The sequence below is a fragment of the Pygoscelis adeliae genome, unplaced genomic scaffold (assembly GCF_000699105.1).
Source record: "Pygoscelis adeliae isolate BGI_AS28 unplaced genomic scaffold, ASM69910v1 Scaffold99, whole genome shotgun sequence".
Taxonomy (NCBI): domain Eukaryota; kingdom Metazoa; phylum Chordata; class Aves; order Sphenisciformes; family Spheniscidae; genus Pygoscelis; species Pygoscelis adeliae.
Genome location: NW_008825493.1, coordinates 11,077 through 37,503, shown reverse-complemented (window position 1 = coordinate 37,503; position 26,427 = coordinate 11,077). Strand labels below are relative to the sequence as shown.

Sequence of the window (26,427 nt, the reverse complement as noted above, 5' to 3'; positions counted from 1 at the left end):
ACTCTTTCCTCACCTAATTACAACTCACATGGCCAGGCAGGGTGCCAGTGTAGCCAAAAGGGGGAACTGCATGTGGTCTGAAGCATTTGCTGCCCTGCGCAGAAGCAGCCGGGGAGAGAAGTGGGGACAGGAGCACCTCTCGCCACGCTGTGCTGGCAAAGCCTGCCTTGCAGCTGTGTGTTGGGATAGCAGCTTTACTTGCCACACAGACGTGAAAGCACAGCACGTTCCTTCCTAGTTCTGTTTTTAAGGATATTGCACCATTTCACTATGGGAGAAACAAGAGAGATTGTGTAGTAAGGCAAGGATTGACTAAGCAGCTGTTTTCCAAGGAGGAAAAGTTGACATGGACACAATAGTGCTGATAAGGGTCAGGTACCACTGAGCTGCAGTGATCTGGTTAATGGGAAGAAAAGGAACATCTTGAGTAAGCGTGGCTATTGCAAGAATGGTTTGAAACAGGTTAAAACTGGTATTTCAAAGCTGTAATGCAAAGAACTTTCACCCTTTGGGCCGGACCCAACCCTGCCTTCATCATAGGCAGCCCACAGCTGCATAAAGCCCTCCCTCTGCTCCTCTCCAACACCCCTTCTTTCTTTTCCCTGTTCCAGTCTCCACCCCTGTTCTGCTACTCCCTGCAAGAGCTTTTGCGTACTTTCTGCCTCAGTCTGCACTGCCCCCTGTGCGCCTTTTTGCCTCCCACTGGGAAATGAAAATGCCAGAGGTGGAAAGGAGGGACTGTAGGAACAAGGAAGGAGAACAACTAAGGAATCTACAGTTTCATGGCTAGGGAACCAGGATGCCAAGGGCATGCCAGGAAAAACAGACTGGAAAGACGTCATGCTGCAAAGAATGTGTGGGAATTAGGGTGTGAGAGTTTGTGTCTAAGGAAACACTGCTCAGTGTTAGAGCCTATGTGCGGTATGATATCCCTTGTGTTGACAGGGGGTCTAGTCATCTGGCAACATGAGCTCTGTTATCAGAAGTAGGATACAAAGATGTGTATGGGAGATTCAGACCATGAACCTGATATTAGATGGAAGGCAGATGAAAATGCTGCTTTATTACAGAAATTTTAGATGAATGCTGAAGGAGTGTGTGTGGAGACCTTCTCCCAAATGGAAAAATACAAAAAAAACCCACAAAAACCCCTCAAAAAACACACATGAAACCCAGCATTAAGATTGAAATATATATGTTTTTAATGCAGGAATTCTCATGAAATGAATAAGCTGAACTAAAATCTGTAATATCTTTGAAACAAAACTCATAAATGCTTTTGTTAACACACACCTTTCGTAAAAAAACAGCAGGCCAGAGGTTTGGTGAATGTCTCCAGCCCTTCTGGAGTCATGAAGTCCAAGTTAGCTTTATGTCATGAAGAACGGAGTTTTATCTCATTGTTTCTTACACCTTTTGAAGATCTTCTGCACAGTTAACTCAGTCACCAGCTTTGTCTTAGGATCAGCTCTGACCAGGAAAAGCAGGAAATGCTGAAATACGATGATTAAGATACGTTGGCCTAAAGCCGATCACAATGTCTTTACTAATGAGATTGTATTTCTTCTTTCATGCAGGCTACCTATCTCAGTATTTACAAAAAAAAAAAAAAAAAGCAGCTGTAAATAGTTGCCAGATTTTCTAGGCAGTTTTATAGCGGGCACATGCTTGTTGCATCTGCATTATTTGAGGCAGTAAAAGTTTTAGAGCCTTCCTCTTCCGTGGTTTGCCACTGTTTAGCCGTAACTTGCCATTTGACCCATCTTGAGTTTTTAATAATTTTCTGTAAGTTCCTCCTGAATTTCACCCCCATGAAGAAATACAGAACAGGGTTAATACAGCCATGGAAATAAGCAAGAGCTTCTGTTACAATGATTGCATATTCAAAGCTGCTGTTCAAGTTAAAGCTCCAGTCTATGATCTTTATCAGTCTCAAGAAAGTATACGGTGACTGAGTAAGAATAAATATAGCAACTACAGCAAATATTTTTTTTAGAGATTTGTTCTTTTGAAAACTCTTGGCGTGCAGTAAGGTTCTAATAATTAGTGAGTAGCAGATGATCATGGCTAGCATGGGAATAAAATAGCCAAGGGCCACTTGGATCACTTCAAGAACCAGTTCTGTGTGATGGTTTGGGTATTTTTCCTGACATATTGCCTTATCAATACTAAACACCTCACTAAAAATAAACTGTGGCGTGGCAAATGCTAGTGAGATCACCCAGATCAAGACACAGATTAATTTGCCCCATGTAATTCGTTTGGTTTGACACATACGTGCTTTGGTGGCAAAAGTAATAGCAATAAGCCGGTCAAAGGTGATAGATGTTAGAGTTAACATTGAAGTGTACAAGTTCAGAGTATACAAGCCCCGTATAATACGACATGCCACGGTGCCAAAAGTCCACTCCTGAGCAGCAGAATATGCCCAGAATGGCAGCGTCCAAAGGAAGACCCAGTCAGCTATAGCCAAGTTCAGCAAAAATATATCTGTCAGCATCTTCAGTTTCTCATAGAAAACTAGTATGACAAAGACCAGCATGTTTCCTGCTAGCCCAAGGATGAAAACAACCGAGTACATACAGGGCAGGAAGACTTTTGTAAATGTGCGAAAATTCTCACTTCCATTTTCGTTGGGATCAGTGATGGAGAAGTTATAATAAAAGTTAGTATCTGTAGTTGCCATGTTGCCTTCTTTTTAGAGGCAGCCTGTAAGGAGACACATTGAGATGTTTTTACTCAGCAAATAATTAAATCCTAATACATCCAGGAGACAGACAAAATCCTAAGTGCTAACAGCTAAGAGCTGTAGTAAAACATCCATGACAGACAAAAGCAAATATATTATTTGCTGAAGAGGGTTGTCTTGACAGTCAAGACCCAAACACAACAGCTGGTGGATTTAAACACATCATCTGTTACCAGATTTATACTGACGGCAACTCAAAAGATAAACAAAACAATTACAGAGGCTTCCGAAAACAGAATGTGGATTAAGCTTTCAAATACATCAGTGGTTTAGTGTTTGGATCGAGGGATTCTGGAGTAACCCATGAGAGAAACAGAGTTTGTTTTGCCAAATTCAGCCTTTAGGTTCAGGTTGCAGGCTCTAAGCGTCAGTGTCATTTGGCTTGGGTTGGACCTGTCTCAAAAAGTAGGGTTTGAGTCTCAGTGAGCGAGCACTTTAGAGCTTGTGGTTCAGCCTTAGCTCATTGTTTAGATGTTAGTCACATCATCAGATGGCGGCACTTCTTCCTTTCCCCTTCTCAAGTGACTTACTGGAAACATGGAGGGTTTTCATTAATGTCTCTTCCCCGCTTGATTTTAGTTGATCTGTTTCAAACATTTGTATTACTGTCAGAGGAGTGACCACTTCTCTGTCACCCCCCCCCCCCCATCACACCCCCTCCCCAGAGCTGATGCAGTATCACAGTGCCAGCTCTCCAAGGCAAGAGGCAGCACATAAGAGTAACAGCAGCAACCAGGTTTGCAAGCTGTTTACCTTGTAAATAAAGTCTTTTGTGAGACAGGTTAATGGGGTTTTCAAAGATTTAGCCTAAGGTTAAATGTCCTCTCTCTTGAGCTGCAAAGAGCATGTTTCTACGGGACTAATCCTACTGCAAGATATTACTCAGCGTAAGATTAGCAGAATTTGCCTCTGAATCATTTAGATTGGCAGAAAGGCCTCGCCTGTGTGAGTTATAACATGCAGCAGATTAAACATTACCTGAAAAAGTAGTTTCTGTGGGGCCAAGAAGCAAAACCCATGCAGTCTGTTAGTCACCAGAGAAGTACTATAAAACTGTGTGCCCCTTTGAAAAGTTACTGGCTCTTTAGAAAATACTTTACTTTTCAATTCAGATGGAGGCCAAGCAGGGGATGACGATCACTTGCAAAAGTAAGTTAGGCTCAACAACATCAAGGCAATGTATACTGAAACAAATGGAAGCACTGTGTTTTATTTTACGTACTCTTTGCAACAGCAGTCAGCTGGTGTTTCTTGCCTCTTTCTTGTAAAGGAAAGGTGTTTTCCTCTAAGCTGAAACAAAATAATTACCAGGCACTCAGTTTTGTAGTTTGACAACATAACATTCGGTTAGTAGCCTTACTAAAGTAGTACAGATCTTTCTGGTGTCCAAGCTTACTGGTAATTAGCCTTTAGGAGAGTCTTATTGACTCTTTTGAAAGAAGAATTTTTAATATTGGCTTTTAATCCAAATAGTTTTTTTTTCTATAGTAAGATACAGCATTCACTCTCTGGACAGACCAAAATATTTAAAATTTTAACTGACTTTTTTCCTATACATGAATGTTCTTCACAGGAATTTTCAAATTCAGGCAGTAATACCCTAATTTGTTTTTGGTGAAAGCAGATGGGAGTTTTGCTACGGATTTCATATGGAAGCCAGGCTAGGATAATTCTGTGAAGAATTTTCTTATATACAAATAGCAGGCACTGGCTTCCGATATTCTTGGCTCCCCCACATGCTGACATGAGCAGATCTACATATCGATGGAGAACAGAATGCTGTAGAAGAGATCTTTCTAAATTAAAAATGTTTTTTAACATGTCACACGCTTTACATTTCTCAGTTAGCTGGGCTCCTAAACTCAGAATATATGGATCATGTTTTAGGAAAGAGGTGAGGTGACTGACACCATCACATCAAACAGATAGCAAAGGATTAATGGGAGTTCTTGAACGTGACCTTTCAACTGATGCTCTAGAAATTTATTTTCATGTTATGTTCTTGTGATCTTAAAGGCCTTAAGTTTTCTTTCTTTTCCTCCTTTCTCCTGTCTGAATATAGCCATTTAAGTTCCTTCTTGGTTTGACAGCAGGAGCAATAAGTCTCAAATGCCTGACTGATTACCAACCCCTCTGAAAAAAAAAGAAAAAAAAAAAGTCCTGCATGCATAAAAATAGATTAACCTTGCAGAACTGTACACTCATTTTTAAGGCAAAGTCAGGTGTGGAAATTTCTAGCCCAAATCTTTTTCTTTTTCTTCTTTTATTTCTTTTTTTTTTTTTATGCTGGAGAGCAATAAGGAGCTAAAGATAAGATAATAAAGCTGAAAACTTTTTTATCTCAGCTGTTGTGTTCCAGACAAGCTGAAGTTACAGCTCAGTTTTGTTCAAGAAGGCTCTCTTAAAGGCTGATCCTGTATTATGAGGCTGAATGGTTTCTGGATCAGCTGACCACCTCTGCCAAATATTTTCAATCTTTGCTACTGAAAATGTGCTGCAAGTGTGTATAAAGTGGTATGGAAGTTAAAAACATAGGGGGAGATCCTTACCTTCTGCAGACCAGCCTCTCCACTAACACACTGACCAGTAAGCTTTTCTCTCACCGCACCCCCCTGATATTATTTTATTACCTGATTTTATATTATAAAAATAATTTTTTATATTATTTTATTATATTACCTGATACTTTTCTAGCCAGAAGCTCTTAAAGCATCCTGCTTGTTACTCACAGACCTAAGTTAGAATCCACATTGTATGCTGTCTCAAACTTCAGAGTTGTTATGCCTTGTCAGACTAGTTGTTTATGGAGTTATTCCACCTTTCCTCAAAGGAAAGAACAGTAGTAATCTTTCTGCCTGAAGTGAGATAGTGGGAAAGCATTGTGTTAGGTAGGGAGGGAGGGAGGAGGAAGAAAATTCCCTGGTCAGAATAGCAAGCAGGATGAGTTTATTTGCAGGGAAATGTTGTTACAGTCTGTATGGACTGAGTCTAGGTTCTGAAAAGATTTAGAAGTTTAATAGAAGCTTAAGTTGGATAGGAACAACATCACGGGTAGAAAAGTGAGCTAAAGAGAGCTATGCGGTGTCCAGTGTGTTAATACATGATTTGCTTTGTGGTCTGGTTCTGTTAAAATTAACTCTCGAATTAATGAAATGGAAATGCAAGCAAGTAATGGAGAGTCAGAACAAGCTATTCTGGTTTGTCCCAGCACAGATAGTTCTCCTCCTGTCACCAGAACAAGGCTGCTTATCATTTCCACCACTCTGGGAACTGGGTATCACAGGAGCTGGTAGTCTCAGTATTACAGGGGTTTTCCCCCATTTGGTCTCCATGGTCTAATTTCTGTTGTACTGATCGGCTATCCTGCTTTAGTAGCTGCACCTGAAAACCAGGGTGTAAAAAGCACTGTTAATGATCTTGCCAGTTGTTCCATTTCTGTTGTCTCAGGGTTCCAGACAGAAAATCCAATATAGATCACTCTTGTTTTTAAATAAATTTAAATAAAAAGTAATTTCAGCACATAATAATAAACAGCATAATTTGCCATGACAGTAAATGCAGGCTATAAACAGAAAAAGGTAAATAATGCTTGTCAGCATCATGTGATGTGCTTTGCTTAGAAATGAGCCAATTTCATTACAAAAGGTTTTGAGATTGTGATCAGAAAAGGTGAAATTATCTCATATATATATTTGTTGGAAGAGATGAGAGGTTTTCAAGCACATACCAGTTGGAAAAACAGATTCTAGAGCATAAATGGAAAGGAGAGAATTAACACACACCCTCTGAGTTCCAGATATCCAAAAAATTTGTCTAAAGACCTTTTTCAAAAACTAGCAAGTGTAAACTAAAGAGCTACTGCAATAACAAGGCATCAGAAAAGTTTTAATAACAAAACTAGAATGCAAAATCAGTATCTTCAACAGTCTGGAAAAAACCCCGCTCTTTCTCTTCAATTTTGCATATCAGGATGGAGGATATGTATGATACTAACAAAATCTTTCAAGTTTGAATATTTCTAAATGTTAAAGGGGTTTTTTTTGGTTTTTAAACTGTCTACCTATTTGCCTGAAGTCAAGAAAATAGTCACTTACTAGACGATGTCACATCTTGGGGGAACGCAGTCGTCTTATCTTTCAAAGGAAATGTGAAAGCAGCAGTTTGCTTTATTTATCAGTGCTGAAGCCTGTGCCGCTGCCTCACAGCTTTCGTAGTTGTTGATCAAAGCAACATGATGTGAAGTTACTCCTTTGTTTTGATTCTTGAGTGATACTACTACAGATACGATAGTATGAACAAGCTGTGCTCTGAAGATCCAGTTCAAATTCACTTACATGTGGCCATTCATCTGAAATGTCCAGAATGAAATTGATTTTTCAAAAACTATTTGCAGAATTAAAACTTAGTCTGTATTTACCACTTACCTTTTTTAACCACTCATGCATATTTTTGACAATATTGGATTTTCCAATTCCTTCTAGTTTTTCTATTTTTTCTAGGGCAAAAATATTCTAGTGACAATTTTCTCTCAGATTTTTTGCCCATCTGAGATGAGCTAGAGATGGCTAGAAAGATATTGTGTTGGTGGCCATCCCCAAGTGAGTTTTTTACCTTTAAGGCAATCTCAGCCCTAGTTAAAGTTGGTGCATGTGCTAAATTTTCTTTCAGAGTCAATGAAAGAAGCTGGGAGGGCCTCCATACATTCACAAGGGAGCCGGAGGGGGCCTACCCTATGCAAGGGTGACTGTTTTCACTTGCAGCAAAGGCGGGGTGGGAATTTACTTACAGCCTATGGGTACAAGATCTGGGAGAAAAATAGTTGTGAGGAGGCTCTTGAGAGGGTGCAGGGAAGTGGAGGTGCCTGGGCAACGCAGCTCGATGAAGTGATACTCTGCTGTTGGTTGTTCTTACTGTAATTAGGGACATCTTTTGTGCACTCCTTGTAACTAAACGACATGCCTGGCCATCACCACAACTCAGCTTGAGCTGTAGCTTTTATTTAACCTTTCGTGTGGTATTTCTTCATAGGAGGATCCCAGTACCTGCACATCCCATAAAGCAATGTGCTGCATGCAGTGTACATAACATTTCAGGTGGTTCCTAGCTGTGTTTCCTAGCTGTGTTTATCAGCTGTGCTCACTTCCCTAGTGAGCCTTGCTGCTCTTGATAGCCTTTGGAGACTCATCTTCAGGAGCAGTGATTAGTGTGGAAAAGTAGTAGCCTTACTCATGGATGGATTCTGTGAGAGAGGAAGGCAGTATTCAGAGAAACAAGCCCATGCAGTTAGATCTTTGCAGCAGCCTGTGGTGCAGTAGCTGGAGTGCTTCTGGCACTCTGTCCTGTAGAACAGTATGCTTGTACTTCTGCGTGCTTGAATTTGGTACCTGCAAATGTGTATTAAAAAAAAGCAACACCAAATTTGACTTAACCGTATAGCATCATTTACTGAAAGATGACTACTTGCACATGAAATGCAAGGCCCTGTAGTGCTCTTTAAAGTTCTCCCTTGTGCTTCATTGCATGTGGTAGCAATTCCTCTGTCTCTGAGAAACAAACCTGCAGCAAGGTGCTAAATGTTCACAAACTGTTCCTGTCAAACAGGGGAACAATAGGTTGCAACAGCCACCTGCTCTTAGCAGTTATTTTCAGATGCAGAATAGGGTATGAGGATGATAAAGCGGTGGCTAAGCTATGTGGTAGCATATGTACACTAAACTGGTGTGAACGTCTGCCTTGAGAAAAGATAAAGCTCCTATCGTGTTGCAGAGGGCCAGCAATCGTCCCTGTCTGCCAATGAGGCCCATTTAAATTCCTTAAAACCAGAAAGTGTTCAGAGTCGCTTTTGAAATGTCTGAATCATGCATTTATGGAGAGCTCATCTGAGCTACTGTCAGCCTAGTTCACAGTGACCTCATTACAACTGCTGCTTCCTCAATCACTAGAGATGCTCCTTTCTCAGACTGTATGGGCAGGGATGGCCTTCCCATGGAGACCAGTACCCTCCCGACATCCATTTGCCCTTATCCATACATGAGGAACCCTGAGATCACTTCTGTGTCACTTCTAATAAACTCTTTACCAAAGAAGACTGCAGTATCAGAAGTATTCAACCCTTTATCATGCAGTCAGGATCAAAAGAAACTCAGAGATACTTCATTTCAGCTTGCTAGCCTAACTGTAATTTGACCTGTTTCCTCCTTTGTTTCATAAACTGTGTTTCCATAAAATATTTTTTGATGGCCTGCTCCAAGAAGCCCTCTCTGGCATAGGAATAGTGCGGGCTGCTGCTGGGTATCTGCATACATGTAGCTCTGTAAGACTGGATGGCCTTCCTTGGTTTGCCTGCAGGAGACACGCTGTAGCATGACTGAATTATCACTGTAACCTAGGAATTATGGTAAAAATACAGGCGGGCTGTGTGAGTTTATCTCAGGGAGAGGGCTGAGAGACTAGCTGTTATTCCTGGATGGGTCAGTCTGAAGAACATTTAATTGTATAGTTGTGAAGCCTCCTGTGTGCAGAAACCTCACCGGCTGCCAGGAACCTGCATGCTCTGGGATGGAGCAGCCTCTGCAGAGGTACAGGCTGGGGGCTGAGGGCTGGGCAGCAGCTCTGCTGAAAGGGCCTGGGGCTCCTGGTGGACAGTGGCGTAAACCCAAGCTAGAAACTGCTTCTGCTATACCTCTCCTATAATTCTGCCTGTAATAGCCTCTAAAGAACTGTGCAAGGAGAAAATTCAAAGGTATCTAAGAAAAAACAGCTCGTTTTTGGGAGCAAATACCTCACAACTGAAAAAAGCTAGGGTTACCCATAGAGCTGGCTGTAACCTTGGTGACCTACAGACTGTGCAGTATTTAGGATCTTTGGGGCAGCAGCTTGCCAGTATTTCTTGTGTTGATTCCGATAGTCATCTATTTGCTGCCTCCTGCTGGGGAGGGGACTTGAAAGCACGCTGCTAATCCCAAATTGCTTATTTTGAAACCTGGTATCTGAACCTCTTGCAAATGCAGCATTTGACTGATGACTGAAAGCTGTCTTCATTTTGCCTTTGCCAAACCTCTTCCATATCTCAATACTAAAAAAATCTCAAAAGATTTTGCATGTTGTCCCTTGGAGCACAGAAATTTCCCTTTCTCATGATTGTTTCCCTAGCTTGCTTTCTCTGTATGCACCAGTTGCCTCTGGTCTTACAGATAGAGTGTAACCAATTTTAAGGCAGGGGAGTCCTTTTGGGTTTTGTTGTTTTTTTTTCATATAGGATGTAGTGTAGTTAAATCATACTTTTTTTTTTTGAGAAATGGCTGGGATTTCCTATGTCCCAATATGCAGGTCTACCACAGCACATAGTGGTGGATCTTCATGCCCATCCATTTTTTTTTTTTCATCAGCTGTCTGCATGATGCTTTCCCATCCCTACATATGTCGGGGTTTGCCCGTGACCCTTCCATCCCCTTCCCACCCATACACACTCCTTCATGCAAGATACTGTCTTGCACCCTGTTAAAAACTCAGTGAGCTCTGTATCCCCCATGCTCATCCCAAATCATGCCTCTCATCTTGCCCATGCCAAGCGCTGTCTGTGCATCCTTTCTTCTGATCCTTCACCACCCTCTTTCTTTTTTTCTTTCTCTTTGTTAGGCTGGAGAGGAAGGCTGATAACTACGTTAGAGTGTCTGGGATGGGTCTGACCTGCTAGATAACAGCAGGCCCAGGGGAATCATTGGTGTACTTCAGCATAACACCTTCGATTGTTTCGTGGCATTAGAGACATTTGCAGAGGTGCTTGCTGGGCTAAGCAGCTGTTAGGGGCTCCGTATAGCCTCCACTCTCCGTTTCAGGTTTCTGGCTTTCACACAATTCGGTAAGGTTCTGGCCCTGGATGACTGAATTTCTCTCCAGAAATCATTGCACTGATGACAGGCAGATGGCTTATGGGATTTCACTGCTCAGCCACATGAAGCTGACACCTCAGATGCGTAGCTACAGCTGCCAGAGCTCAGGTGTTTATGAAAACAGAATATTGTCGAGGGCAGTGTTGAACCAGCTTTCTTCAGGTTTTAATTCTGAAAGGGACTTATTTCTAACTCCCAAAACCATTCATGATGTTGGTCACAGTATTTTTAGTATCATTTGTAAGAAATGCTTTCCATATATAAGAACAGGCACAGTGGACCAGACCATCCAGCTGAGGGACAGTGACCAACAGCAGATGCCTGAGGAAGAGCACAAGAACAGGACAAGCATGAAGTAATACTTCTTCAAAATGCTCCACCAGCCTCCGACAATCTGTCTCTCAAGGATTTGCTGAACCAGAGCTGTTCTCTTCTTGTTGTAGTGTCTTTTCCATGCTTCAGTTCTTCCTGCTTTTCAGCCCCACTTCATTTCACTTTTAAAAGAAAAAGAAGAGAAACAGTCTGGATTTTAATAGGTACACCACAGGGTGCATATTCATAAGCAGGGGACCTGAAAAGCTGCAGGAACATCCTTAATGCTGCCACCTAGTGTGAATAGGTTATGCAAGAATAAATTCTCCTGTCAGGCGGACAAGAGCTCCAGTTAAATCGTGAGACTGTGTTTCTTGTGTTTTCCACATAGGCTACCAGACCTCAGTTTAGACCGTTGGACTCAATGGGATATCATAAAGAGGAGGAGGATTTGCATTGTGATTGTAATGCACTCGGGTTTAAGAGACAAAAGTAGGAGACTTAGCATTCCCTTAGCCTATAGTGAGTAGGTGCAGTGAATTTATTGGTTAGAGCAGCCAAGTGGCAAGCTAACCAATGTGCTAGGTTGCAGCATCAGGAATAAGGAAAATCACGTGTTAGAGGAGAACATGGAAAATGTATTGGTCCTGGGATTTAATTTACATTTCAGGGTCCCAAAAGAAAGGTGAAATTAATGGATTAAATAAGGAACTCTAATGGTATTGCGTAATAAATCATGGAGTTTGACACTTCTGGGAAGTCTGTAGTCCTGTCGTTCTCTTGGTCTGTATGAATTCAAGGCTGTGAAGTTAAAGCTGTATACCTGTCATGGTGGGAAGGGAGAGTTCTGTGGATCAAAGCATGAAGTCTGTTGCTGTTCCCACTGTGCGAGCAAAATATATGTATAGGTTTACAAGCTGTAGTTTAGTTTTCTAGGTTTTTTTTCAGAATCAGTTTTCTTATCTAGTTGTATAAAGATAGTTAACAATGAAATTATTTTTATCACTTGCTAAGTATTTGCATAGATGTTGTATTAACCTTTATGGACCAACATGTACTATGTCATTCCTACATTTCAGTCAGCAGGTAGTGTTTGGTTATAGCTCAGGTTTTGGCACTTAGTCACAGGTTTGAGTTTTCCCTGCAGGTCACAGCTGTCTCCTTAGGGTATTAACAGTAGCGGTATGAGTCTGAAGAAGTCAAAAGTTACCCAAGAGGCTACAGGAATAAAAGACCATGAATTCCGCAGATAACAGTGCTTTATGAGTTCAGGAAACATGTAGACAGAGGGTGCAATTTAATTTGCAGTCATAACAGTAAATTCTTCCTGTTTCCAACCAGTAGTGTCACCCCACTAAACTCACACATGCTTGCATGTGCTGACACAATATATTCAGATGCTGCTAATGACCAGCTGAAGGTACTGTTACCTAGAGATGTTTTCTCCTGCTCTTCTACTCAGCAGTGCTGCTTGTAGAGCAAGGTCCTGTAGGATTTAAAAGAAAAGGCTAAACTGTGAATTGTTTTTGAGAATTGGTCTACAAAATGTGTGGCAGTTATGCCCTTGCTACATGATTACACTTGATGGTTCAGGAGCACATATAAGTGATATTACATTTTATTAGATTCCACTGGTTTTTGGAAGGAACCAACCAGTTGGTTTCCTGTATGTAAGACTCCTTGGCATTTTTCTGGGGATGACAGCCTAATTGTCTCAGTTATCAACCTGCTGAGATGCAGAGAAGCAAAGAACGTATCAGTTAGATAAGCTCTAACTTGCTTGGAAACTATCAGCATTTGTTTACTGACTCAAACTCATTCTTCTCTCTGTGTCCCAGCCCTGTAATTCATAGCTGGTGCCACTCCAGTGTTCACCCAGAGCATGCACCCTTTTTGAGGTAAGGAGTGGATGGCAGGTTCTTCCATCTACTTCCTTTGCTCTCCTGGACAAAGTCATGGTGGGGAGGAGGCATCCTGTTCTGTCATCCTGTAACAGCTTCTTCGGTGTATTTGTGTTTGAATCATCCAGTGTTTCTCATAAGAAAAGATGATACATGGTAGTGATTCTACAGCAATAAAATATGTTTTGTGTACCACTGCCAGAGTAAGGAACTGGATACTATAATATGTTTGTAAAACATCTCACAGATTAAATCCAGGGCAAATGTCATATCCCTGTGCAAGCTTTGTTTAAGGGACAAGTCCAGACTGTTTTGCTTGTGTCTGCCCTCCTTCAAGATTTCCACCTGCCAGGGAATCTTTAAAACCTGGCAACATCTCAATAGAGAATTTATCTTAAGACTGTTGAAGAGATGTTCTGGACATATGTATTCCTCTTAGCTCATGAAACCAGGATAGGAACAGTTTTACATTTGTGCACAGTGGTTAGCAGAACGGGGCTGCAGTTTTGCCCAGACAATTTTGTCACTAGAATGTGCAAAATAAGAATTCTAGAATTTGGCATCATGACTATCAAAATGTTTCTATTTTAGGAAGACATTGCCATGCAGATGGTATTTGACCACATACTACTTAGAGAATCATGGCTTTCCTTTTTTTCCTTGTCTAGAAACAGCACGTGTAATTCTTCAACCTTTGATGAATCAGAAGAGTGGCAAGTTGCTCAAGATGCTGAGATATCCTTGTTGAAGTCAGGAGAAATCATGTAAGCAGAACAGTTTCATTACTACCAGGCTGAAAGAATAAAGGCTGAGCTCACATATCAGCTATGTGAGCACAAGTCTTGCAGACTCCTGAAGAGCTGATTGCTTGTGTCCAACAGTAGAATTTGGTCTGAGGAAGAGCAGAGTATAGCTCTACTATGCAGAGCAGCAGCAATGAGCCAGGTCCTTTCTCTTCAGTCCTGCAAAACTTTAGTGCAAGCGGGGAATAAGAAGGAAAGATTTGGGTCCACATCACATCAGAAAATCTTCCTTCCTACTCTTATTGCAGGAGATGCTGTGAACAGAAAGGGGGCTTAGAGAGAAGGCTGTGTAGTTCTAGTAGTCTCTGGAAGAAACAGCAAGGTAAAGTCAGGGAGTGCTGTGCTAGTCAGACCTTTGTCGCAGGAATTAATGGAATTCATGGAATTCATGGCCTTTTGGAGCATGTATCTATTATTTATTGGTGGCCTCACAGAAACTGTCTTGCCTGCTCTGGCTGATATATGCCATAGCATAAAATGTTCGGCTGAGCCTCTGCTCAACCTCTGTGAACTGCGTGCATACAATTCTCTGCATGTATCCTGCTCTGAAATTAATAGTTACATGCAGTAGTGATACGGCATGTCAGCTGCACAGCCAAGAAGGGAATCTAACATACGAAAATGCCTGTGACTTGGAGAAATTCCCCTTTGCTCAGTCTCCCCTCAAGCCTAGCTTTGAAATTTTGCCTTCGTTATGGGGATGGTTTTAAACTTTTGACTGCAGGGAGATAAGTTAGTCCATGTTTCAACCTTGTTGCTGCTGTTCAGAGAACCAGGTAAATGAAGCAGTAACTAAAATTATAGCTGGGCTGTAGGGCAAAACCAAGAGTGATAGTTAGTTTATTAAAATCAAAGATCACCTGAGACACCCCAGCAGTTACTTCAGCTAAGAGGAAGAAGTAACAAGGTCAGCAAAACTTAACATAAAGCTTCCTCTCTGGCCAGAGTACAACAGTTATCATAATAAATCAGCTGTGATCCCTAACCACCGTGTAGTCATGGTTGGAAACTGAACTCCTCCTTACTCTAGAACAGCAAATCATCATGGTGACTGTGTGATATCTTCTGGTAAATGTGTTGGTTTTTGATAGCTGCTGACAAACAAATCACAGTACTGTGATTTACTGTGAGCTCATTGATTTGGGAACAATTTATTTGGCCTAAAGAGTGATATGTTAGATTAGTTTTAGTTAGGGTAATGTAGGTGGGATCCACAGCTCTTAGAAATTACAGGTTTCCCCTGAAGAAAGCAAGCAGCATTCTCCTGTTTAAGGGCCTCACTGTTTGCAGTCTGAAATAGATATCAGAATGAGGTAAGCTAATATAATGCTTTAGGACTCACAATCATCTAGGTGCTAATAACTTCCTTTTTAATTGGAAGTACTTTGAGTCAGCTTTTATGCAGCTTGCTTGGGTAAAACAGACCAAGCTGTAGCATTAGGTGCTTCAGAGGATCTAGACAGAGCTGCTCTTCACAGTCCATCCATCTGTCCCCTCTGTACTCCTGATCCCTATTTCCTGTACAAATGATATCAAGAAAGGTGAATAAATTAGGTGACTGTTTTTTGTTTAAATTTTTGTTTAAAAAGAACGGTAGAGGGCAGCAGACATTTTATTGTAGTAACTCTAAAAAGCTTTATTCAAGCACTAGATTTTTCTAGTCGAAATGAAATAAATAAGTGAATAATATCCACATTTGCTAGAGCAGTGAAAGTGCGTGATATCAGTTACCTTTTCTGTAGTTCTTGCCTTCATCCAAGGCTGAATTTTCCTGCATCTTGTAGACCTGTCCCAAAGTTGCAGTGGAGTCTGCCTCAAATAGATGGAAAATAAAAAGCGATAATTATTGTTTCTGTCTGAGTAATTAGATTGGATCTCTTCACGTAATTGTATTTTTCTCCCTCACAGGATCAAATTACCCCTTACAGTGGAAGAGATCGTAAATTTTGGGGAAAGCAAGAGAGAGCTGTTCATTAAATCCAGCACCTACAGTATCATTCCCATCACCGTTACAGAGATGGGGCTAACAATTAGCTGGATCTTTTCATCAGACCCTAAAAGCATATCCTTCAGCGTTGTCTACCAAGAATCAGAAGACACACCACTGGATCAGTGCAAAGTAAGGTCTTTGTTTCCTTACTACCTTAGAGATTGTAGTACACTACAATCAGCCACCTAGAGGAATCGGCAAGTATAGCTAGGAGGTCTCCACAAGAGTGCCAGTTGCTATTGCATTAAGGACTTGTTTCTCTAATTAAGCTACAGTTCTGCTGAAGGCAGAGCTACATCTTTAATTATTTAAGGTTGCCTGCAAAAGTTGAGTTGAAAAGCAACTTCTATTGGTCGCATCTGAAATTCACCCACTATTATTAAGCAAAAATAAAAGTCCAAGTCTGCAAAATTCTTCTTTTTTCCCTCCTCAATATTACTTAATTTGTAAGCTGCTTAGGGACGATTTTGCCAGGCTCTTAAGCAGAGGCCACAAGGAGACAGATAAATTGATTGGGTTACCTGCATTTCTTACAGTGAATCATATATTTAAGCGCCTTGACGGTGTGCAAAATCGCTTTGCCAGTGCCCAAGGTACCAGTTTTTATATGTGCTATCCATAAGTCATGAGGATTACGGATTGAGTGAATCTATGTTACTCAGCTAATTGCAAAGTTTTAATGAAGACAAGGCAGCTGTTGGCTGAACCCACTGTAGGGGGAACTCTAAGACTGTGATTTCACTGGGGGAATAAGACATTTATATAACATGCATTAGTTCACTTCGCGGTTACTCACTCCATGTAAAATCTCTTGTTTTCTTAATCTGGAAGCCAAATGAAGACTGAATGTTGCTTCTGTCTTGATATATCTATTTGATATAACTTTGGGTTTTATAGGGTCGTCCTTGATCTACATCAGCTGCTGTTCTGACAACTGTCTCTGCTAGGGTTTTACAGCAAGATAGATGGTTGCACACACTTTTGCTGTAAGCTTAGATAAACAATTAGGATTTGCTGAGAAAGCTTATTTTATAATACAGGGAGTATAAAAGCATATATTAAAAGACATATATAGCTAAATCCTGCTCTTGGATATATTTGTATAGATTTAATGTAGCCCTGCTAATGTTAGCAAACTTGTTTAGATTAACATTAAAAAGATCAGGATTTGATTCTATCTCTAAAGCAGAGAGTTATAGCCATAGCTTGATGCTGTAAAGAGGTTATCAAAGGAAAACAGATGTCTCACTGTGAGATTTTAGTTTGGGTGAATTTTTAATGCTAATTAATGAAAATAAGTAGTTTTGCAGGAACATATGCACTTTGGGAGTTTCAAGATGGCTCAAGACTAAATATTTTTCTGAAGGCAAATGTCAATTTATAGGGCAAATAGCAAGTTTCATTTTGATTTGTATTGAATTCCAGGTTCTTATTCCTATGACCCGCTGCAACTCTCATAAGGAGACTATCAGAGGACAGGTGAAAGTCAGAAACTCTGGAATCTACACGCTGATATTTGACAACACATTCTCTAGGTAGGTCCTAGCTGGGTGTAAAAGGTGAAGTAAGCTTGGTTTTACACGCTGTGGAACTGATCGATTGTACCATTATTCTGCCATTATGAAGTAAAGTATGAGAAATTGGTCCCAGGTTGCTAGAAGATCTTCAGCCCGAGTTTTGATTCTTGTTCTTGTTTGGGTTTTTTTCTCTCCCCATAGCAGAATTCCACTCTTCTGTCTCAACCTCTGGGAAGGTAAACAGAAGTAATCAAGTCATTCGTGACTTTTTCCAAGACAGTTTAGTCAGGATTGTGATCTTATTAACAGCAGACCTGACAGCCCTTGTGCAGGTCTTTTTAACAGCAGTCAGTTTTTGCCTGAGTATAAACTGAAAGACTGAATAGGCTTTTAAGGCTTCCTGCCTAGTTGACTTCAGCTAATGTGATCATCTTGCTCTCTTTTTTTCCTTGACAGGTTTATCTCAAAAAGAGTGTTTTATCACTTGGCTGTCGAGCGACCTGTCATCTATGATGGAAGTGATTTTCCATAGCCTTGAATATACTGTGTTATTTTTAATTAAATTTTTAAGAAATGCTATTATTTATGTACATGTAAGCATTATGATTACCACTGTGTTTGAAGACTTTGAAACTATGCAATAGTTATAATGCACTTAGAGAACACTAAAAAATGGAAGCCTTTTTAGGAACACTAATGGTTCTGTACTGTGTACAGATTGCTGAAAAGCCATGTTGTTTGATTTAACAGGTCAATAATAACCAAATTTTTTTCAGTGGGGAGAAGAATAAGTGTGAGGGTATCTAAATGCAAACTGAAATTCTCTACTGAAAATTGAATTACTTTTCTCCCCAAAAAATCCTTCAAAAGGAAATTTAAAGAAAAATGCGTATTTTTGTTGACCTCTTCACTGAGGAGTAAACATAACCATTTCTGTTCTGCTCTACTGCTCTTAGTCAGAACAACAGCTATGCAATACTTCAGTCTTCACAGGCATATATTGTAATCAATTTAGAATTTTTTATCTTTTCCAAGTTTTATAAACAGCAAACATAAGGGTTTTTTACATTTTGGGCTAAGATTTGGTAAGTCTGGCTTTTACAAATGCTTTGGTAGTGAATACCAGTTACAAAACAATACAACACAAAGCAACAACTTTCACTTTTGTTCACCGTACTCTGTAAGTTGGTCCACTGAAACCAGCTCTCATGGTGAGTACCAGTGGCAGAATCGGGAGTATCATCTGTACAATAAAGTACTGCTCACTGTGTGATATTAGGAAGAGGAGCATTCCTTTTTCCTGCTTTAGCACCTTAGTCATCCGCATTCACAGGAAAGCAGTTTCGGAGGAGGTCAGCAGTCTGTCTCTCTCTAGACCACGCAAAAGGTAGCAATAATGTTTGAATCGGTCTGAAAAAGTCCATCCAAAACCAAATGCATATCCAGCCCTGATGAGCTCTCCACCTGGTGTTAAGTGTATTCTGCCCCTTCCCTAACCCTTGCAGTTGCCCTAGCTAACTGCTAACTTTCCATCTCGGCTTTGGGGACAGAGCTGGCTGTAAACACTGCCTTTTAAGGAAGGCTGGGTTCTCATTTATACTTCTGCTTTCTATATAGAATTTCAACTTGTTGTCAAAATATCTGAAAGCAGATTTTTCTCTTAAAAATTCCTGTCTTCTGATGGAAAGGCAAAACATTTTGGCAGGAGAAAGGAGAAAAGGTCTTTCTCCCAACCAGCCCTCCTCATCATTTTAGGTGTGTCTGATTTCTAATGTTATTGTTCTCCCACAGACCTGGAAGGTTTTAGTGCAGCAATTGGTAGCAGACCAGCTCAGCCTGCCAGGAACCCTGTAGACTATTGGTGGCAGCTGTAGCTGCTATACAGGGGTCATGGTGGGAGACAGAAAATGAGGGGAAGGAAGAAAACAGGCCAAGCACAAGTTGAAGCCAGTGATTTAGGGGAGGGGAAAGAAAGTGCGGGGGCAAACTTGTAAATGTGAAAACAAGGGCAGGGATCAATTGGAGGGATCAGCTCGACTAGGGAGGGAAGTTGGGAGAGTCCAGCTGGTGTTTATGTGTTGCTGGTCAAATCCATTACCCGCAGGGGATCTCCTTCTACAGCAAAAGGCTGGTTGTTTAAAAGATGGAGATCACAAGCCAAGTGTTGGACATTTACACAGTAGCAGCTGAGGTAGAGGGAAACTTCTGATTATAGGAAAGAAAAGAATACTGCAGGTAAAGCTAAAGGTTGCTAATCGTTCATTCCAGTTGTTAACACTGTATAAATACAGTGATCTTGAAAAAGATTGTGAAAGAATGACTACCTTTCATGGAGCACCTAGATTTAGGTGTGTGGCTCATCTGGCCCATCGGAAGCTTTCCCTTCCCTTCAGACGCCTCTTCCCAGTATTGGTGGTGTGCTCTCCAGCCTCCGCCAGGCAGAGGGGTCTGTGGAAGGTGCAAGCTGGTTTACGCCCCCTCCTGAGGGAACTGCAGTTGCAGGAGGCTGCAACGCAGTTAAACCCTTTCCTGGCTGTGTGCATGAAAATGAGATGGACAAGAGACTGAAGTTGGCAATAAACGCGCAATAAACGGCGCACGGATTAGTTCATGAATTATGGCATATTTCAGTGTTGAAGCTATGTTTTATATTTAATTAGGCAAGAAGAGATTATTTATTGCTTAAAAATGGAGTACTGTGTACCATATGCTATGCAATTTCACTGAGCTGTTACTGAAGTCTGCTGCAGTTTTTCTTTAAGCTTTTAGGTGTGGTTTTTAAAAGCATTTTGCTGTTGTTTTAGTTAGAATACTAATCTTACTAGGATATCTTTCTTAAAATGCCAAATGTAAGGTAAACGGACACTGTCAAGTATCTTAGGCCAAAATATGACAACTCTGCTCAGAAGTATTTGAAATATCTCCATTCCAAATTATTTGACAGACTTGCCTCTGGATTTCCTCTCTGCATCCCAGTTCTTAGCATTTTTTCATCCTGTGGCAAATATTTTTAAGCCACTGTTTATGTAACTCTTAAAGTAATTGGCTCCATCTAGTAAGCCAGATGTTGCCCTGCAAGTCTTTCATGTAGACAGTCCTGAGGCTGGCTGAAGCATATGTTTGGGAGGAGGGGAATAAAAACACTGGATTGTTTTTATTTAGCATTTGAGTCTTGATGGTACTTTTTCTTCAGGTTTTCCTGCCCCATTAGAGTAGTTTTATGACTTTTTCGCGCTCTGAAAGAGGATTAAGAGTGGGAACCAGAACCTGTAGTTTAAAGACAAAAAGAAAAGGTTTGCTTCTAGCCAAGGAGAGTATTTAAGAAGAAGTTTCAAAAGAGGAAATACTCAAGCTGGTAAGGTACAACAAGTGGACAGGAGTGCAACCGTTCAAAGCAGCTGTTCAAGAACAGGAATCCCATCATGTCGGCTAGAAGAGGGAGTCTTTCCACCTCAGAGGCTGTGCAGAGAAGACAGTAAAGAACCTGTCATAAGTACCAGTCTTTTGTTTGAATGTCCCAGATGGTTTACTACTGGAGCCATGGAAACCCAATAAAGGACTTAGCACAAGTGTAGGTTTGTTCAAGAGATTATTTCATTCAAGCACCTTATACCTCCAGTCATAAAGCACTTCTTATTTGAGCTGTGCCAGGGACACTGATAAATCTGTTTATTTACAGATGCTCAGGTGATTTGTTGAATTGGGCCTTTTATTATCTGCAGTAATGCAATTAAGAGAAAAGAAATATTTAAAATTGATCATGAAATTACTTGAAGGGGATGTCACACTCGTGGGACAAAGAGAGTAGACATTGTGGTCAGCATAAGCAATTGGGTGTTTTTCCTGGGTGCTGGAACAATGGAGGGTAGTATTTTTTGTTATGCAGAGGTTTATGCAAAGGAAAGAACATAGTTGCTTTAATAAAATGACAGTGTTCCTTTACTCAACATTACTCAATGTTGCTTTATGAAAAATTACACAGATGTATTGCACGAGAGTGTACCACATTACAAAATAGCAAAGCTACAAAAGCCTGCCTTGCTCCTTTTTTAAAATGGAAATTGCACTATAGTTTTAATTATGCTCAATCGCTGAGATTGTAACTTGTTCAGAAGCATCTTTTGGTCTTAACTGCCAAAGAATTGCAAACCCCATTCACATCAAACTTCATGCTCCAGATGGGGGAAAAAGAGATTTATGTATACCAGCGTCTGTACAGTTACAGAGATGTAGATGGTTGTGTACTGGAATGTTTCTTGATGCTTTTTTTTTTTCCTTTTTTAACCTCAGGAATTAAAAAAATAAAATTCGATATCATTGAGAATGTGTCCCCCTTTTCTGCCTTGTAGAGATAGCGTTGTCTGGAAGATAAATCAGATGATTGTACGATCTAGTTCTAAGCAGGAAAAAATTTTACAAAATAAGGAAAATAGAAAATAGTTTGTCGTGCTGGTGGACAAACTCCCGGACAAACTGGCACATCTGTACAGTACACAGAGCAACAGTGGAGATCCCTAAATAAGTACTAAGTGAGCCGGCCCCCAAGCTAGAGGAAATATCACCGTGTCCTGGTGGCTCGGAGCAGCCGGGCCTCCCCCAGCAAGGACACAGCCCCGTGGCTGAGAAATACCTTCACCCGCCTTTGCTTCCCCTCGGAGGTAAAAACAAAGCCGCCCCGAGGACAGCAATTGCAGTCAGTGTCGTCCATGACACAGAGCAGCGTTGTCCTTCAGCTTAGGGCTCCCAGGTCCTGGCCGGGTCTGTACACCCGGGTTACGTTGCGTGGCTGTGGGAGGGAAAGAAGCGCTGTGTGAGTCGCAGGCACTCTTCACGTGTCGCCCCTGTTTGCATGTGTAGTCCCAGCCCTGGGGCACGTGGTAAACACGTAGGCTTGTCTGAGCTGCTGGTACCATCCTAAGGGGGTCGGGAGGACAACGGGCCCTGTCATGACCAGTCATCGCTTCTCTTATCCGTTATTTCTGTTTCCTCACGGGAGTTTCCTGCTGGGGCGGAGGCTGCGACGCTTCCCATCCCAGCGCCCCAGCAGCAGCACCAGCCGCTGCTCCACGCACAGTCTCCAGCGAAGCCTAGCCCACAGTACAAGGGACCTGCAATAGACGTGTAAGCGACTGTACCTTGCCGTACAACAGCTCTGCAGGGGAGGCTGTAGCTGTTGAAAGCCTTTGGGTACATCTCCAGTAATCCCGGTTTAGCCATACTGGACCGTATCTCCTCCCTTCTTTGGTGCTAGGAGCAAGGTTCTCCCAGCCCTAGTGCTGCCTTATGTAGGGTCTTAACCCACCTTTTTCTTGGCCTGTGCCCCAAATGTTGGCCTTGGCACACCCAGTATGACATTCTGCTGTGGTGACCACATGAAGCTGCCACAAGACAGCGGTACCCTCCCCATTAGCCCTTGAAATGTCACAGGGACACTATGAAGTCCAAATATAAGGTTTCAAAACACATATGGCCCAGGAACTTGGAAAAACCAGGCAGCACTTTGGGGTGCTGGGACTACAGTGTCTGGTCAGTTAAATGATGGATAATTGATCCAGATCATACTTGGAAATGGTGGGTTTGCACATACCGAACTCAGATTGATGGTTCTGGTTTTGTGCTACTTTACCTACTGTGACTTCAGTGATTCTTGCAGCACCCATTGCCTTTCCATCGTTTTTCTGCTCTCTGGAAGAGGCGCTTCTATAAAGCATGTCTCTGTTTCAGGCAGGAGCAGGCATCAGTTAGGCGGGTTTGCCTGCAGAGACTGAAAGTTTCTCATCGGCTGTCCCAACTTCCTCCCCTTGCACCACAAGCAGGCTGGCTATGTGACTGCCTGCACCACAGTCGCGGCTACCTCCAAGCCTGTCACCATAGCACATTGACAACAACCTGAAGCTACTGCCGTGGCCATCCCCGCTACGGCACAGCTCCCAGCCTTTGCATAGTTTGGGGGTGTTAGGCCAGCAGGCAGGTCTGGCCCGCTTCCTGCCTGGGTGAAATCTGGGGTCCTGGCACACTTCTGGCCCTCAGAAGTCCGAGGTGGGGCCTAGGAGTTGAAGGGTCTCAGGGTGACGATGCAATGCTCAGGGCAGAGGCAGGCTGAGTTGCTCCTTGAAAAGGAGAAAAGGGACAGCAGAGGAGACTGCAGCGCCAAACTGGGAACATCTGGGAAAAAATGGCCTTAAAGAGGGGGGAGGGGAGCCATGTAAGATCTCAGGCCTCTCCCGGGGCTTCTAACAACTGCTTGGTGACTGTCCTGCTGGAGCTGTGGGTAAGGTGCAGGCAGCCTCACAGGAGGCATAAGGGGCTGTGGGGCAGGGGCGGCAATACCCCTCACCTTTGGGGAAACCTGCCCTCCGGGGAGGCAACATCAGCTGAAGGCTGGGGACACCCTGGGAAGGCATGAGAGGGATTTCAGTGGGATAAATCCAGCTAAAACCTCAGGGCAGAGGGACAGAGGAGCCCTGGGAGGGCTTGGCCACAAGGAGTTGGGCTGCTGGAGAACAGAGGTCCCTGGCAGATGGAGGAGGGGGCAATGGCAGCAGACGCCTCCATGACCAAGTCGCTGCTGCATGGTGGCCAGCAGCAAGGGACTCCGCCAGGGATGGGGCTGCAGATGGAGGGGCCGCAGGAAGGCAGCTTCCCCACAAGTTCGGGGGGTGTGGGCGGCCTGGGAAGCCACCAGCGGCTGCTGGACCGCAGGCAGCCCTGGCGGGACAGACCCCACGAGGAAAAACCCGCCTTAGGCAGGGCTGGTCCCCTGGCTCCCCCAGGCAAAGTGGTGGGGAGCAGCCTGACTCAGAGCGGGACGTACGTGACCCAGGGACGACCCTGCTGCCCCAAACTGCTGAAAGTTCATTGCCGTTTCACCACCCTCAACAGTTTCACTTGCCAACCAAGCATGAAAATTTCCCACCACATTTCGCAGAGCAAAGAAGCTTTTACCTTCGTTGAGAATGCTCCGAAATTCAAGTTCCTGGGGCCAGCAGGACACCATGCAGGGAAGAGGAGCTTGAGGCCACCAGGCAGGACCACTGGTTGATGGCAGCTAAGGTTTGCATGCTTGTTTGTTTGCACAACTCAAGGGCTCTTTTGGGGATGGGAGGACCCCCTGGGTAGGAGCACCCTCACCCCCATCCCTGGGAAGGGGCAGCGGGGCTCAGCTGCCCCAGGGAGGTGTCTGCCCCCAGCACGCTCCCTCCTCCCTCAGAAACCTGCCCTCCCTCCTAAAGCTGCACCCCACCCATCGCCTTGGGAGCCGAAACCCGCTCCGGCACCTGCGGGGTCCTCAGCTGCGGCTTCCACACCCCAAGGCTTAGACACACATAGTTAACCCTGTTAGCAAGGTTTTCCTCTGGCCTTTTTTGGGAGGGATAAATCCTGTTGTTGGAAACAAGTTATATGTATGGATCCAAACTTGGGAAGGATGTGTGGGCAAGAAACAACCAGTTCATCCCCTCGCTGTTTGTGGCAGTGCTTTTATTTAACAGAATTTCAGCTTCCGTTCGCATTGAGCTCGACACAAATCACAACCCCCCCCCAAACCCTTATTACACATACAGTAAAAAATACATACATCTTTCACCATTTTTTCCCTAAGGAAAAGGCAAAAAAAAATTTAAAAATCCTAATAAGCGTATATGAAACTAGAAGCCCATCTGCTCAGATATACCCTATTAGCTAAAAAAGCAGCACCAAACCTTGCAGAAAGCTCGTGTTTATCAACACGCTTTAACGATTAATGCACAACGAAAACACTTTGTTCCTGTAAGAAATAATTACCAGAAGGCAAACAAGGTTGAATGTGATTATTTAAAAGAAAGCCTCATGAGCACTACAGCTTGCGATTGAAATCTGGGAGATGCAGGCAGCGGTTGGGCAGGACAGGCGATGCTGCATCCTGGAGAGGGGACAGGCGAGGGGGAACGGCTACGCGGTGCCCCTGTGGCCTTGGGCACCGTTATCGTGCCAGCACCGGCACGTCAAAAGCCCTATAGAAGTTGCAGGGTGCATTACAGCACATCGCTTTTGGGAACTGCTGCCTCCACCAACCTGAAGTCTCAATCCAAATTTCATTAACATTAGGTTTGACACTTAATTAGTCTCTGTCTTACTGGCCCCAGGCTAAATATATTTTCTCACCATTAGCAAAGGTATCAGTGCATAACCAGCAGTCTGTTGAACCATGGGTTTGGTTTTTGCATTCTGGTTTACTGTGGCTTTGCACCCTATGGCAAATGTCTCTGGGACAGACAATTCAACATCTCTGATGCCCTTGAATTTTTATTGCGAGGTGCGATTTGTTTCCGGTATCAAAGTAGGAGCTGTAGCAAATAAATGATACCAAATTTCACTTTACATCACGTAGCTAAAATATAGGAGAAAGGCAGATCTAATTCTGTAACGACCACTTTATGAACATGAACGATTGGCTTTCCTTTGCAACACAAACTGCCCATGCAGCAAAACAGACTTACGTCTGCACAGGCACGGACAGCAGTATTTGCCTGCTGCAGTAAACCAGTGTAAGAGCTAAAGGCTGTTCTCCTTTACAGCAGAGGGGACGTGGTGTAGGTGCAGGCAGGGCTCCTGAGCCCGGCCACTGCCGTAGGAGACCCTGGCTGAACAGCAAATGAAGGCTGAACCCGCTCCTGCTGCTTCCTATAAACAGGATGAGCAGTTCATCCTGCTTCATTTGCGTCTGTTGCTGTGGTAGCTGGGCTTATCGCCTCCCTGCAAGGCCTGTTATTTCAGGTTGCGGTCTGAGCTGCAGATGGGCCGGGGATTTACAGCTGTCACAAATATAGCTTTTATCCTCTATCAGTTCTGCTTACAACAAGTATGGCTCCATTTTTCTGCCCTGTGCCAAAGGTTTCCCTTCCTTTCAGCAAGCAAGCCCAGGTTGGGTCCTGCACGGCAAGCACAGGGCACTGAGGAGCCCGCAGCCCTCCCCGCTCCTCTGAGACAGTCTTTGGTGTATACAGATGGTTTTTCCAAAGAGTTTGGTGCTCCTCCGGAGGGGAGAGAGGACGGACTAACTTACAAGAGGACTTGGCAAGGAGGGGGCATAACGGAGGAGGCCAAATGGGTGCTGAGGGTCAGCGAGCTTCTCACCCGCCGCCTGCCCAGCATGGCAAAGGACCAGTTTGAGCTGTGCTCCTGGCTGTTGCAGGCGGAGGAGCACTGCTCTTGGCCCCCGCTCCGGCAGCAGCCGCTGCTCTGCATCATCCCGCCCAGCGCCATCCTGCACCGCTCCCCACCCA

The 26,427-nt window shown here is 43.1% G+C and overlaps 3 protein-coding genes across 7 annotated transcripts in view; 1 reads left to right on the top strand and 2 right to left on the bottom strand.

Annotated features, from left to right (window-relative positions):
• FYCO1 (FYVE and coiled-coil domain containing 1) overlaps positions 1 to 21,486 on the top strand; it is a 53,253-nt gene extending 31,767 nt beyond the window's left edge. For all 5 annotated transcript variants that reach the window (XM_009331232.1, XM_009331229.1, XM_009331230.1 and 2 more), the window contains 4 exons: positions 13,523 to 13,618; positions 15,566 to 15,776; positions 17,073 to 17,182; positions 17,621 to 21,486. In XM_009331232.1, coding sequence (XP_009329507.1) covers positions 13,523 to 13,618; positions 15,566 to 15,776; positions 17,073 to 17,182; positions 17,621 to 17,696 — 493 coding nt within the window. In that variant the 3' untranslated portion in view covers positions 17,697 to 21,486. The remainder of the gene's footprint in view (positions 1 to 13,522; positions 13,619 to 15,565; positions 15,777 to 17,072; positions 17,183 to 17,620) is intronic.
• On the bottom strand, positions 1,652 to 2,686 carry CXCR6 (chemokine (C-X-C motif) receptor 6). The gene has a single exon (XM_009331227.1). It carries the CDS (start codon positions 2,684 to 2,686, stop codon positions 1,652 to 1,654), a length of 1,035 nt encoding a protein of 344 aa, XP_009329502.1.
• A 4,717-nt stretch (positions 21,487 to 26,203) lies between the features above and the next one.
• Positions 26,204 to 26,427, bottom strand: part of CCR9 (chemokine (C-C motif) receptor 9) — a 1,416-nt gene continuing 1,192 nt past the window's right edge. The window contains exon 2 of the mRNA XM_009331260.1: positions 26,204 to 26,427. Within this exon, the coding sequence (XP_009329535.1) occupies positions 26,204 to 26,427 (224 nt within the window).

Coding starts and splice junctions, on each gene's coding strand:
- CXCR6 (XM_009331227.1), bottom strand. CDS start 2,686: ATGGCAACTACAGATACTAACTTTTATTATAACTTCTCCATCACTGAT.